The sequence below is a fragment of the Neolamprologus brichardi genome, chromosome 1 (genome assembly GCF_056152115.1).
Source record: "Neolamprologus brichardi isolate AB-2024 chromosome 1, ASM5615211v1, whole genome shotgun sequence".
Classification (NCBI taxonomy): domain Eukaryota; kingdom Metazoa; phylum Chordata; class Actinopteri; order Cichliformes; family Cichlidae; genus Neolamprologus; species Neolamprologus brichardi.
This window is the reverse complement of record NC_142104.1, coordinates 8,657,602-8,672,539: the sequence shown is the minus strand read 5'-3', so window position 1 is coordinate 8,672,539 and position 14,938 is coordinate 8,657,602. Positions and strand designations below refer to the sequence as shown.

Sequence of the window (14,938 nt, the reverse complement as noted above, 5' to 3'; positions counted from 1 at the left end):
TTCCACTGTGTGTGGCATCAACTATTAAACATGGAGGCAGAAGTGTGACGTCTCGGGCTGTTTTGGACCTAAGAGCTTGAAAAAGAAGGAAACTGGACTTGTGTAAATTTGCAAAGATGTTTCATCTCTCATTCAAGAGACTTGCTCAGTTCTAAAAAACAAAAGATGATTTTCCAGGAATGTTTAAATTGTAGATCATCCTTTGTTTTATTCTTTATGCTGCTGTAGTAGTCATTTTAATTGCAAGATAAACTGAAATGTCCTAATTACCAAAAAAAGTCATATTGTCTCAAACCTATCAAGCTGACAGAATCTGACTTTAGATCAGCGGTTTCTGAAACAGCCCAGAGGATCTATATATTTGAGATCTACCTAATCAGGTGAGCAGTGGGTGTATATTCTTTTATCATGAATTATTTTTTAAAATTTGATCTTTTGACCATGTGAGTTGTGTGTATTTGCTGTCAACCATTTTTTGCTATTTATTGCTTAATAATGCTAATTGCTGTCTAATAATAATGTAAAGATTCCAAACATGTATCAAATATGAGAAACTGTTAACGGGTTAATGCTTTGTATTAACCCTGTTTTTTTTTTAAATGTTCTAATAGGCAAGTTCTTTAAAAATATAACCTTACAGACTGCGCCCGTGAGTGTGCAACAAAGGATGACCTAGATGCAACTCACAGCAGGATTTGTGGGAAAAACGTAGGGTCACGTGGAAAACAAAAAGTCAAGACATAAATCGTACAACTCTTTATTTTACGTAAAAACTCCATTTTGCTTCTCAAGAAAACTATTCCTGTTTTACAATTCCAGTGACTGGAAGCAGTAGCAAACATATGAAAACATGTCAGTTGTGAATCGTTCAGTAATATTTTGTCTCAAATTTAATCCTGCTGGTTATTGAGAAAGCCCCTTTAGAATGATGCTTTTTACGACTATCATGCAGTGATCGGCTGTCTGTGATTAACCCGGTTAAACGGCCCACTTTCACCTGAACTGTTCTGTTCTAAACAACCAGAGCTACAGGAAAGGATCTATTTCACCTTGTAGTGCTTTTGATACTTGTCTGAAAAGGTAACCTTTTCGTTAAAGGGAGAGCTGTACAAAAACCCACCACTCTGAAGGCACTCCGTAAAGCACTAAATCAGAGCCAAAAAGAAAAAGAAGCATCCCACCACATCCAGTTCTTGTCCCTTTGTTCAAAGTCAATAAAAATAAATTCACTTCAGAGAACAATCACACTGACCACAATGCAACAAGAGCGCTACGAACAAGCTGGAAGGCTGACACCTATCAGCATCGCTGTCATTTGTTTGAACATATGCTTTGAGACATCATTTAATCCACAATATTTCCCATTTTCAGTAAATAATCGGACACAGCTGAGTGTAGTAACAGTAGGGAGGGTGGGGGAGACGACAATTCAGAGGACAACACTGTAAGACAATTCAAAAGTAAGCTGAAATTAACAGATGACTCCACATGTTTGGGACATTTAACAGGTACTTAAATGATAACACATACTTCTGGCAGACAATCAGTTTAGCTCAAACACATTATTGTTTTGGGTTTTTTGTCAGTTTTAACCTGTTTAGGTGTCCTTCCCTACAGGAAAAACAAAAAGCCTTCTACAGATTTTGCTAATAATGAATATTTCCTCAAAAAAGGTACAAATAACAGGAAACTGTTAAAAAAAAATTTAAAAAAGAAATACGGCAGTCAACATTTACATCTACACCTAATGCTGTAAACTGCATATATCAAATGAATGGCTGCACTAGGCTGCCAACCTAAAGCTGAAAGAATTCATCTGATTTATGAGGGCTGACTGATCTACTTACTGAATACATACGTCTTAAAAACTAGGAGAGACTGGGGTTTTTTTTTGGTGGGCAATAAATTTGCTGTGGAGCAGGAAGAATAAAATGAGATCGGAATACATTCAGTAAAGTTCAGATTTTTGCTTTTTCAGCTGGCTTTGATCTCACTACATTTGAGAATGAATTAATGAAAAATAAAAGACTTAAAGTCGAGAAAGGATACTGAACACATGCGTCTGAGAGGAGAAAAAAAATAAGTGCAACAGGCGATGCATTGAATTTTGGTGTCAAAGAAATATATCAAACGGAGTCGAGGGGAACTGTAAAAAGATAAAATAAAGCTATCGATCACACCGACTGTGATCCGCTCACAGTATCAGAGGGCACTCTGGATACAGCATTCAATATCAAACAATACTGTAAATTAAGAGAACAAACTCCAAAACATGGTATATTTACATGTGTTCCTGTCCATCCGGTGACTGCTTATCAAACTAATATTTCTGGGGCAAAAAACTAAACAAAAAACAAAAAGCCTCATTGTGAAGCTGAGAGAGGGAGCGGCACTCTCACTGCCTGAACAGTCCACCGTGGTGCTGGTGACCAACAAGATGTCTTCATTTTTTGTCTGTTGAATGCTGAGAAAATTTGTAGGATGAATATAATTTCATGATGACTGGCTACCATTCATCGTGGATCCATCACTGCAGTACTACGCAGCCACCTTGTTCTCCTTCTGCAAAAATGCAAAACAAAAGTTAATCATTTCCTAAAATCTGCTTTATTTGCTACAAAAAAAAAAAAAAAAAATACATGTGAGATCTTCAGAGAGCATAAGTGATGGACACAGCCTCCATGACACCTCACTGTTGAGCAAAAATCCTGGTACAATGCCTTAAGATGAACATTTTTGCTGTCATGACAACTGAGGAGCGAAGCCAAATGAAACTGGACTTTCACTCTTAGAATGGCCATATTTTACACAATGAACTTAATGTTTCAGACAATGTCCTTAAACTAGTGAGTTCTCAAGCTGATTGGGAAGGTGCCTACTGATATACTGAGTCTTTGTTGGTCACTGACCCCTACAAGACCACAAGGGTGGCCATTGAAAAGAACACACAATGCACTAGTAAATTGCAATTCACTTTTCACATCTGGAGGCTAAGTCCATCTTATACCTTCTATAATGAGTTCATAAAGGATTTACCCTGTATTCAAAATCAGAGAAATCCCGGCCTCCTCTGCCACCTCTGAATCCGCCTCTGAATCCAGGTGGAGCACCTCGGGGTGGTCCGAAGGAGCCTCTGCTTACCGGTCGCCCTCTGCCTCCACGAGGCCCCATGAAGCCTCGGCCACGGAAACCACCTCTTCCTCGGTTGTGCCTCAGAGGAAGGCCGAACGTCTCAGCGTTCATTCGTCTCTCTTCAGCCCAGGTTGGCCTACGATCCCTGAGACACAGACATCAATAAGGATACAGATTTTATTTATTTATTTCTTTTAAGTCACATGAAAATAAATTTACACGACAAAGCGAGGCATCACAGGCTAACATCATTTTTTTTTAATCAAAAATTCATTAGAGAGTGAACAAACCAAGCATTAAGAACTAAAAAAAGCAGCTGTACATTAGTGAAGTTCCAACTTTGAGCAGATAACAGAACATTAAAAAGTTTTTTTTTTTTTAAAGAATTTTCCTGCACACACAAAAAACCCAAGCATCTTTAGTGCTTCAGTGGGCGGCAATGGACGGACTAGTAGCAATTCGGTGTCCCATTCACATGCGAAGCCTCGACTAACATAGAAAAATGCATCTCCCTTTGAAAAACCTCTTTCACTTGTTTTATTGAAAGAGATAGACACAAAAGTCTTTCAGCGTATTGATTAAATACAAAGCATAGTTTATGCAGAGGCAGACTGCAGAATCTCCAGAGGGGCACAAAAAACTCAGATTCTGCCCTTTTTTTTCCCTTAAGTGCAGCTCTACACATCTTTGAAGAACCTTGCTGACAGTTCACATGCCAAATTTGCTTGTTGTGTAAATCTTGATTTTTCCCTTATATTCGCTGAAAATAAATTCTACAGATGCGGTGACAAAACTTAAGTCACTCAAATCTTAACATGCCCTTGTGTAACTAATCCACCACAGAACAGATAAAAAATAAATAAATGGATGTATTGAGGTACCTGGTATCATCACAGGACAGGTTATCAAAGAAGGACTTGGACTTGTCATAGTAGCAGGTATTTATCACAGCCTCCTCTTCCTCAGCAGCACCTTCATTGGCTGGATGCTCCGATTCCTCCCCATTGAGTGCCTTTTCAGTTTTGTCATCTGTAGGAAGAAATGTTGCAAAATCAAACAGCTTAAAATGCCAGAAATGTTCACATATGTATCATGGTACATATAACCTCCAGTTGTAGTTGCTGCAGTTTAGAACTTGTTTAAGTGGTACCTTTGAGTTTGAGCTTGTTCTGGAGCTCTTTGTCAATCTCGTCTTTGTGAAACTGGGCGTTGGCAGTCTCAAAGTCAAAGTCTTCATCAAACTTCACTGTGCCATCCCTGCGCACATTTACTTTGCCTCTGCTGCGGTTTCCTCTTCCACGGCCACGGCGGTTAGAAGACTGAACACCAGCTGAGAAACAACAGAAACAAACTTAAATATTAAACTTTAAAAAAGAAAAACAGTGCTTCCCACTTGATAAATTACAAAAGTACATTCTGAGGGAACTTTTCAGATTTGGCTGACGTGAAATTATCCCAAAGCATTTCAGGAAAGGCACTGCCATCCCAACATGAATCCAATAAAACTTTTCATTATATATTTAAATTTTCAAAGCTGAGTAGCTACAAAATAAAAAAGATGAACACATCAGTAAACAGCAGTAAGTGTTGTGGACATTACTGACTGAAGGTGCAAATTACTCACCACCTTGGCGCTTGTTGGGATCCCGGTTTTCAACTGCACCCTGCTCATTATCTGGCTGCGCTACCTTCGGAACCTCAGGAACTGAACAGGAAAAGAAAACAGTCATCAATTTAACTTGGCAGGGCTTGGCACTGAGGAAGACAATAATATGAGCTTCAACTGCAGCACGGGTTCAGGTTCATTTGTATTTGTTAAACATAGAATAAATTCAGAAGTTAAACTCTAGTTTTTGGTTATGTAGAGTAGCCATTACCAAACATAAGATCCAATTCAAACTTTAATCACTCTTGTCATCAAACAAGCCTTACACCTTGCTTATGACTTGCCTGATTAGGCTGATTCTCTATTAACAGCACTATTTGATAGCCAGTGCTAAATTTTAGTTCCTTCCACGCTAACAAGATACAACAAGCTGATAATCAAAGACACCAGAAAATTTGTATTCTTTACATCCTGTGGCTTTGCATTCTTAAAAAAAATAAAATAAATCAACATTACTGATTAATGTCTCTTTTGCTCTGTTATGAACTTACTACAAATAACTTTTTAAACCAGCCACAACCTACACTTTTACCTTTTCTCTGCTCCAGGAGGTCTGGAGGCTTCTGGATGCCGGTGGTGGTGGTTCTGGAAGCTGCTGCCCCTGTCTGACTCCGCTGTCCTACAGGTGCAGGTGGAGCTTGGGCAGATGATGGTGGGGCCTGCACTGCCTGTTCCAGGGTGGGACTCTTTCTTCTAGAATCCAGCTGGGGACTAGTGCGTCCTGCAAGCAAACAAACAGCAATTAAAAGCTGTTCCAAAGTAGCTGCTCTTATGGAGGGGAAGAAAAAAAATAAATAAATAAAATTCACATTAACAGTGTTGAGTGGAAAAAACATACTGTCCATTAAAGTCCTGCAGTGAAGGACTCCACAGTGTAAGCATTTCCCTTGTATTTGTAATAGATTTGTGTGCAGTGTAAAACATTTTTGGAGTATTTGTGAGTAAAAGTAACCTTCACCCCAACCTACTTAAAACTATAATACACGGTAGTAGTGAAGATGATTCTGTCAGAGCTGAATGATAAGCTTCAGCTACTCACGCACTTCCATTTTACTGGCAGTGGATGACACAGATGTTCACTGACAAAAAGGTAAAAATCCAATCTGTACATTTAGAGAGAAAATCTGACATGTGCCTTGTATATGTGACTTCTCCTTTGAACACTTTAAAAAACTTCACCAGTTTATTAGAAGTATGATGCATAACTGTCTTTGCTGTTTCCAGTTCAAAACACAATAGGGATCAGGTGTGTAGCAGGAAACTCAAAGCAGCATACAGCTGTGCTCTATTCAAATGAGCAGGAATCAGGTGTTGCTCCAAATTTGCTTGAGAAACAGATGTTTAGCTTGTCTGAGGTCACTATGTAGCATTTAGACAGATATCAGCAGTGAAAGATTTAACTGCATCTGCTACATTTCCATCCAAGAGAGTGTTTGGACAGGTTTGAACTTGAAAAACCTAATGCTTTTTAATGTGGTTGACTTGCTTATTTCACACAGCTCCTTACCAACTGCTCCAGTAGATCCAAACTGTTGAGAACCAATGGTTGCAACACCAAACTGGCTGTATGATGGGGCAGGAGCCCTGCTGAAAGGTGCATAGGACCCAGGAGCCTGGAATGATGGAGGTGCTGCAGCACTTGAGGATCCAATTGATGACTAGACAAACAAATATACATCCAGTTAAAAACATTACAAGACTTTTGAACATAGCTGTTAACCATGACTGAAAATACTAAGATACGATTATAAATGTCTGATGCCTACATTTCAAAACAACAAATAACACAAAATGAATGTGCAACTGTTGGTTGGACACAAAGCTGTTAATAAACCAATGCACATCTTAGAAAGTGTCATCTAGAAGATAGATAAGATACCATATCTAGAAGGAAAAAGGCCTGACTCTACTTTGAATATACTTTATTTTAACAGACTCCTTTGTTTGTGAATCTGGTTTTCAGGGCTTCTACAACAAGTGGTCACTTTATTTTTTTGTTGCTTATTGTATTTTCTAATTGGTTTCTTTAATTTTCTTAAAATGTGCAATAATTAAAAACATTGATAATCACTTATTTTCTGTAACAAAGAAAGAAAAAGCAGTAATACAATAGTTGTCACTGTCTACCTGAATTTCTTTATAGTTGATCCTTGTAATACACAGGTGTTTGAAATAATGTTAACGATGGCCCTACAGCAAAGTTCCTTTAAAGCAAGCTTTGCAACTCAAAATGCCACTAGGCAATTATTTCAGTAATTATTTTGAATGATTATCTCAATTGCTATTATTTAGTTATAAAATCACACACACAAAAACTCTACATACAGAATAATTAGTGAGTGTCTCTCCCTTATAATGTCTCAATAAAGCCATGCCTGTGCCACCATGAGCTAGCATACAAGAAGCCTTAAAGAAAAGCCTTTATACAGCTGTTTTATAGTAATGGAATGCACCAATTGACTTACTTGGACTATGGCAGGGTCCTGCGGCAGGGCACTGGTGGCTTTTGGTGGCTCACAAACTGTTAGGTCTTTAATATCACTTCCTCGGAAGATGATGTACTCAAAGACCTCATCCCGAGGAGGAATAGGCCTGTCAGTGGGCCGATCCTCAGTGCCAAAGGAGCGAACTGTAGGGAAAATTCACAGGTTAACTTACACGACTTTACTTTTATTAATTAAGGAGGAGAAATTCCTTGCGTTAAGAACCAACACTGTTGACTTCACATTAACTTTCAATGTTAGAACTGAATATTATGAATTTGCGTTAAATAAAGACGAAAGAAAACAGACGCCTCAAAATATATAAATTTTTGTTAACCACATTGTTCAACATAATAAATTCCACACAATAGGAGCTCTTGAGATAAAGTTAGTACTCTTCCCATACGCACAGTCCACCAGGTCTAAGCAATACTGTCAGACAGAGTATTATAATCAGAGTTTCTAAAACGCATGTTAAAAAACACTAAAAAGAGCCAATAAGCCGCAATTAGTGCTTTAACAAGGTATGTCTAGTGGTAATTATGTGTCACTTGGTGCACAGCATTTGACTTTACCACAATTACAACGTAAACAAAGGACTACAGCGCTTAACTATAGCGCCACTTAGCTCTGTTGGCTAACTAAAAAGCTAACCAACAAAGCCAAATACCCTAAAAGAATGCTGTTCTCCTTCGCTTAACACTTTTGCGCTCTTTGAGTCTTGTATTCCCTCTCTGTGTGCCTTAACTTACCTTTAGCGAGAGCTACAGTCGAGTTTTCTGTGTCAATCGTGTAAAGAATTCCTTCATAGCGGATCTCGGCCTTGGAGATGAGGCTAATTTTGCTGCCGAGGTACGGTGTCCCTCCTCCGCTCATCTTCGTCCTTTAACTTTATTTACACGCGTACTTCCAAAGAAAACGTTTTGTGTCACACGAAGCGTCGGATGCGTTCTTTTCAGACCTGCAGTTCTCAGACTACATAACATATATCGTCAAACGACACTATGAATCTCACTCGCCCGCTCGCAACTGATCTCTACCACGACATGGCCGTTTTCATTTTCCTTCCCCTGCCGCAAAGGATTTTGGGAGATAGGTAGCAGCCTAGTCAACTAAAGTCGCCTCCTTTTCCTCTTCCATCCCTTCCACTGTTTCCTTTGCTTACAAATAGAAACGAATGATGTGACAAATATATTTTTAGCGGTACTAACATTTTCGATACAGTTTTGGCTTTTATTTTGTAATTATTATAATAACATTTCCTCAAAGGGATTAAAAAAGTCACTAAATAAGGATACTTAATACAGGTTTGAAATTTAACCACACAATAATCTCACGATATTACACGAGATTACATCCGGAGGTTTAGAGCAGAAAATTTCGCAGCCATTAAACAGTCTACATTTTTTACGTAAGTGTCTCCCGCAGCTCTGATGACGCTGTCCCTGCAAGGCAGTTAATTTTAAATGAAAAAATAATAACAACGGTTATTTTTATTTTAATGTCAATATTTTTAGGCAGAGGCTTCTGAGCAGTTATAGTTAGGCTAACTCAAACTAAATACTAATTGTGAAAACATTTTACTTAAACACAAATAAACAAATAAATAAAAAACTAGATTTCTGAAAATAATCAGAATAAAAATAACAAAAATAAAATACCCCCCCCCCAACAAAAGGGAAATGTCTTTAGCTTTAGCGTTTGCTATTATGCCAATAAAACTGAAACTAGTTATTCTCTGGCCAAACAAATTCATAGTAATGTCGCGGTGATGTAATGTTGCAGTGTTGTGATTTATATTAAAAAATAATGCTTTCAGTTAAACTGAAGTTATTTAACGTTACTTATTGGGTGTTTTGCCTTGTTTTGGCAGAACATAAACTGTAGCTATAACTGTACAAAATGTACAAACATTTCAAAAAAAATTATAAGAAAAAAAACCTCCATAATTATTGCTAATAATATTATTATTTTGGTATTTTACTTTAAATATTACTGTACTTTTTACTAAAATTACTGTACTGTACTTAATATAATATACAACTTATTACAATCTTTCAATATACAACAATCAAATACAGCTACCATATTTTTTTTAATTATTATGGTTATTGTTCTTGTTATTTTAACTACTATAACAAAAATATTCCCAATTATTCCTGATCAAAATCTCGTCATCAGAATAGATCAGTGTATTATTCTTTTCTCATAATGTCATTTCATTTCAACCCTGCACTGCCTTGCTATGTTGAGCCACTTTAAAGAAATCTCATATTTATTATTAATATTTATTATCATATTTTAAGAAATTCTAATCTTATTATTGTATGTTGGATTAAAAACATTTTAATTTAATACTTCATATTTTTATTTAGTCATATTTTACCAAATTGTATTTATTTTTTATTTTATATTAGTTATTGCCAAATTTCCTTTTATTTGATTTAAGATACAATCCTAATGATTTAGGCTATTATTTTACAGATTGTGTTAACTTCATTTTTAACGGCTGTAAAAAAAGTAATTTACTAACTGTTTGGATAATAAATTATATATTTCCCATCTTACCTTTTGCAAAGGTAAAAGAAAAGATGCACAGACAAAGGGAAAAAACAATACCAAAATCAGACCTAATAATTATATAACTTCTGAGTAACTGCTTTGTTTCAGATCTGTTTTATTTATTCATTAACTTAGTAGCTTTATGTACATTATAACTGTCTTATATCGTTTTAAAATAATCTTTGCTTTCTTCCTGATCTTTTTTCTCATTTATATATCATTTTCTTTAAATATGGTCAAAGCTCCTCATATTCTACTTTGGGATGGCGGTGTAACTGCACGGTACTTAGTATGATTACTAATTAATACTCCGTGAAGGTAACACATAATAAATAGGATACAATAACCACAGATTTACGGCTACACCTAGGACGCCCCTTTCTCCATTTATACCCCCCTTGTTTAATGACGTCAGATCCATTCCCACAATGCCTAGTAACACGCAGGCGCATTGTAAAAAAAATAGAAGACGGCTATCTGTGATCAGAGATGGCGGGCGCCTCCGACCCCCTGGAAGATATGCTCTTTTCGGAGGTGGATGAAAAAGCTGTGAGCGACCTAGTGGGCTCATTGGAGTCACAGCTTGCTGGACAAAGCAACCCGGCTGGTAAAGCAGACGAAAACGGAGGCGCTGGCTCTGTGGCCCCCGCTAACCATCACTTAGGAAAAACGCTACCAGCTCCAGTGAGCACCACAACACTAGAACAACAACAACAACAACAAGGACGCCGTAATAAAACTGAGATGCGCCAGGAGATCAACTCTAAAGACGTTAGCCCGGATAAGACTGTCACATCTCCTTCACCGGGCTGCAGCCCTTCTTTTGGCGAGCCTTCCACCACTTCGGGTGCCTGTGTGAGCGCCACTAGCAGCGGCTCGCAATCACATGGAGCATCCATCACAACACTGACTGCATCTGGTGTGTCAACTTTGGCATCTCTGCCGCCAGCCAGCATCAGCACCACCACATCCAGCCAGGGCTCTAAGGTTACCGTGGGCACAGGTGAGACGTCGACGGGAGCAACCCCGCCGAGAAAACGCATAACGACGCCGCGGAGGAGCGCTTCGGCGCGGATAAAGAGTTTGAACGGCGCAGCTGTAACAACGCGGAGGAACAGCAACACAGCGGTGGTCGACAGCGTTAGCCAAGTGGATACGAGTGCAAGTACACCAAACTCTGGACGACCCGTCACGACCTCTATTAACACTTCGACGTTCACCTTATCCAACGCGAGCCTGCCTGTGGGTCAGTCGGCTATTGCGCTCGACAGGGGGACTCCTACTATTGCTTTGCATAGACTCCCGAGTCATATTGTTGCCAGTATAGCCCAGAACGGCAACGGGACCAGTGTTTCGGCCTTAGTCCAGCAGGGTGCTCGTATAGGACCCGTTACCTCTTTAGCTTCCCCGGGGAACCAAACCAAAATGGTCACAGACACTGGGGCTTCCAAAACAGACGACTGTCAGTCCAAAATTGTAATGTTAACCCAGTCTAGCGTTGTCAACTCTGTAGTAAATACTGTTTCCACTTCCTCTCCTCCTCTTCCTCCTCCTCCTCCTCCTTCTACTTCTTCATCTATTGTCACACCACCAACAACTACTACAGCTGCAGCAACAACAACAATAACAATAACTCAGCCTCTGAACTCCATCACACCTGCTGCGTGTGTTACAGGGATGGCAACTAGTTCAGTATGTGGAGCTGGTCAGACCACATCGGTGACCACCACTATTACTATGGTTAGGCCAACAGCTCCCTCCCCAACACCTGCTGTGGCCACATCTGCACAGTCACAACCCCGTCCTGGACTTACAGCCCCACAAAGGATTGTAACCCCCCAACTGATTGTCAGACCGCCTCAGCAGCAGACCACCATTCAGCTGCCCCCTGGGTTTACCATCCCACAAGGTAAGGTTAGCAGGAGGGCTAACAACCAAGCCAGAGAATCCTGGTTGTGGTTGTTAAAAGGGCTCGGTGTGTGTTGGACTCTCCCATAATAGAAGATTGTGTGTGACATCCTCCGGATTTTCCCTGGCTCAAAATAGGCCTTTGGGCATGAATAATCTACATATATGTATGGCAAGGAGTGTTGTACCTTACATAACAGAAGTTTGTGGATTTTCATGTTATTTCTGATCATTTGCTAAATAAATCTGTGTTTTATGTTTGACTAAATGTTTTAGTAAATTTTTTTCATTACAGTCCTGGTGATTTTCATTTACTCAAAGGTCAAAGTCAAATTTTTTTGTAAACAGGAAAAACCCTGATTTTCTTGTTTGGTTTGTTTGTTTGTAATTGAAAAAAAAAAGATAAAACTGGGGTGAAAAAGACAGAAATCAAAGTATTTATACAGATAGATGCAATAAGCACAAACATCTTGTGTGTGTGTGGTAAACCTAGAGCAAAAAACATCAATTTAAATGTTTATTTATGCAGGATAATAATAGTACACTGTGAAGTTGAGTAGAATCACAAAAGACCTCTAAGGAAACTTTGGGAGGCACAGAGAAATGCTTTGGGCAGCTCCAGTGTGTAGACAGTAGCCACTGATGCTTTGAGACTGCAATATGTTGTCAAAAATATTTGAGTAGATATTGTTTTTTTTATGTAGCTAACTTTTGTTATTACAACAACAATTCAGTGGTCCAGGATTCCAGTAGTTCAAATTATAGCTTACCCAATAGATGAGCCATATTTATATCCCTAATTTAGCTGTTATATTTAAAACACTGTAATCTCAATAGAAGCTCATATTCTGTACTTGTAAAAGGGCAGGTAATAACAGAGGAAAGTGGTCATAATGGTTTTTGTGCTGCACTGCTTGAATGAGTCATCTGACCTCAGAAATAATAGCTCAGTTACATTTTCAAGAGCAGGATCAGAACATGCTGTTAACCTTACTATTGACCTCATGTCCTTTTCTCTTTATGGAAATTCTATAAAGATAAACAAATGTGTAATAAAACATTTTATCACGGCCAGATGTGGGGTTATAATAACTGCAGTCCTGGTCCTTTAAAACGAAGGGAGAGTTTGTGTAATTCACTCATGATCAGAGCCCAAAGCAAATTCTTCAGACTTTGATTATAATATGTGCACTACTGTAACATCCTACAAAGTCTAGATCCTGTCATGAAATGTTACTTTTGTAAAATTGCATTGTTTTATAAGGTTGTAGTGCAGTGATATACCTGCAGTATAATATGTGAAATATACAGTATTTTTTTTAGTGGCTGCTTTAGCTGTTCTTCTGCGGTATTTATGTTGTGGTGTTCTCTAATTTATGTTTCCTGCTCTTCCTTAGGTATGGTGTTGGTACGCACAGAGTTAGGACAGCTGGTAATGGTTCCCCAGCAGGCTTTGGCTCAAGCTCAAGCACAAGCACAAGCTCAAGCCCAAGCCCAGGCCCAGAACAACATTTCTCCACGACCTGCTACCCCCACCACAGGGACATCCTTCAGAGTAACCTCTCCACAGGTGAGACCACAGAACCCACATGATAGCTGGCAGCTGTAGACTCTCACTGCTACAACCACGGCACACAGTGTTGCTGTTCAAATGAGACAAAAGGAAGGAGAAAGACAGAAAGATTGTTATACTCATTTGCAACTCTACTAGTGTAGCGTTGCATTGGTTTAACAGTTTAAAATTATCCATGTTGTTAAACTAGACCTTTGAGCTGGCCCTTGTTTAGTTGTTTGAAACAAGCCATTAGTTTTGCTTCTTTAAGCCAACCTTCTGATTGACTGCCTCTTGCAAACAGGTGGTTTGGTTTGAACTGTGGATAGGTGGGGCCAAATTTCCATTTGATGCAATTTGTGATTCTGGGAATTTGGCAGCTATCTTGAATCTTGAATGAGTAGACACCCATAACTTTAAATTCACTAGTTAGTGGGACATTAAAAATGCATGCACTAATTAAATCCAATAAAAAGCTCTTCTAAAGTTTAGTAAATTTTCTCCAAAATAAGGTTAAGAATTAAGTTTTCCTGTCAGATTGTATTCCTAGTACTCAACATTGCAGCTTCATTACTGGCTCAGTCCAGAGAGCTGATGTGAAAAAAGCATCGCTCCGTATCCCACCAGAGCACTGAACAAATGGCGTGCCTATCAGTGTGAAGGATATAGTAAGCCAAGAGAAAATAAAACGTACATGCACCTACATTTTTACTATGATAACATTTGCCACAGCACACCTGCTGTGACTGCCTACCATTTACATGGGTAAGTGCAAAAACAACTAGTTAAAGTTTCCCTTTCTGGGTGCTGATCTGCTCTTAAGTTGTGTATACACTGGAAATGAATTGCTTGTCAAGCATCGCTTTAAAACTGCCTGCTGGTCGCTTGCAGATATTCCAGGCTGCAGTGTGGATCCGCTAATGTATTTAGAATCAGAATCAGAATCAGAAAGGGTTTTATTGCCAAATGTTTAGCAGATTTACAACATTAGGAAACTGCTGCGGTACTTAGTGCAAAACATACTGTCAGACAACGCTTAACCCTTTAAAGCCGGTTGGAGCTGGCACGCTCCGTTTTGCACAACTATTTTTAAATCCCGGTAGCACTGCAACCACGTAAGCTAGCGCAATCAATTTTATTTGCATATGAAACCGGAGGAGTTGTACTTACATCTTATGCCATCAGCTTGTCCTCGGTCACGGTTTCCTTCCACATATAGTTTTGCAAAAACTGCATAAAAAGCGCTTGCAGCAAAAACATAATATTCCAGAAACACGCTTTGCCATCCGATCAGCTGTTTGTAACACTTCCTACGTCAGCACAAACCATCGCATGTCCGCCATGACCTGCCCGAAACCGGAAGTGACGTCATTTTACAGAAATGTAGTTTTTTTTTTTACCATCAGGGCCTCATGAGCCTATACTGGTGTTTTTAAAAGTTATGTTTGACTTTATGACTTTCTGTGTCGTTTCTGGGATGCTTAGGACTCATATTGCACTGCTGGAAATAGTTTATTTTGATGCATATGCTGTTTTTTTTTTTGCAAATTTGCACTATAATATTTATTTTCGTTTTTCCTGCAGTATATAAAAATTGGTGTATTTCAAAAATAAAACTATGAAGACACTCAAAAT

At 38.8% G+C, this 14,938-nt stretch overlaps 2 protein-coding genes across 3 annotated transcripts in view; one reads left to right on the top strand and one right to left on the bottom strand.

Annotated features, from left to right (window-relative positions):
* Nucleotides 1–741: 741 nt before the first annotated feature.
* Nucleotides 742–8,636, bottom strand: lsm14ab (LSM14A mRNA processing body assembly factor b). The gene is made up of 9 exons (XM_006779755.3): nucleotides 8,034–8,636; nucleotides 7,264–7,427; nucleotides 6,306–6,456; nucleotides 5,331–5,519; nucleotides 4,757–4,837; nucleotides 4,283–4,462; nucleotides 4,014–4,161; nucleotides 3,037–3,277; nucleotides 742–2,562 (listed from the first exon to the last, which is right to left on the bottom strand). Exons 1-9 carry the CDS (start codon nucleotides 8,155–8,157, stop codon nucleotides 2,539–2,541), a joined length of 1,302 nt encoding a protein of 433 aa, XP_006779818.1. The 5' UTR covers nucleotides 8,158–8,636; the 3' UTR covers nucleotides 742–2,538.
* Nucleotides 8,637–10,319: 1,683 nt separating this feature from the next.
* Nucleotides 10,320–14,938, top strand: part of LOC102797770 (transcription initiation factor TFIID subunit 4) — a 96,229-nt gene continuing 91,610 nt past the window's right edge. For both annotated transcript variants that reach the window (XM_006779754.2, XM_006779753.2), the window contains exons 1-2: nucleotides 10,320–11,752; nucleotides 13,149–13,321. In XM_006779754.2, the coding sequence (XP_006779817.2) occupies nucleotides 10,333–11,752; nucleotides 13,149–13,321 (1,593 nt within the window). In that variant the 5' untranslated portion in view covers nucleotides 10,320–10,332. The remainder of the gene's footprint in view (nucleotides 11,753–13,148; nucleotides 13,322–14,938) is intronic.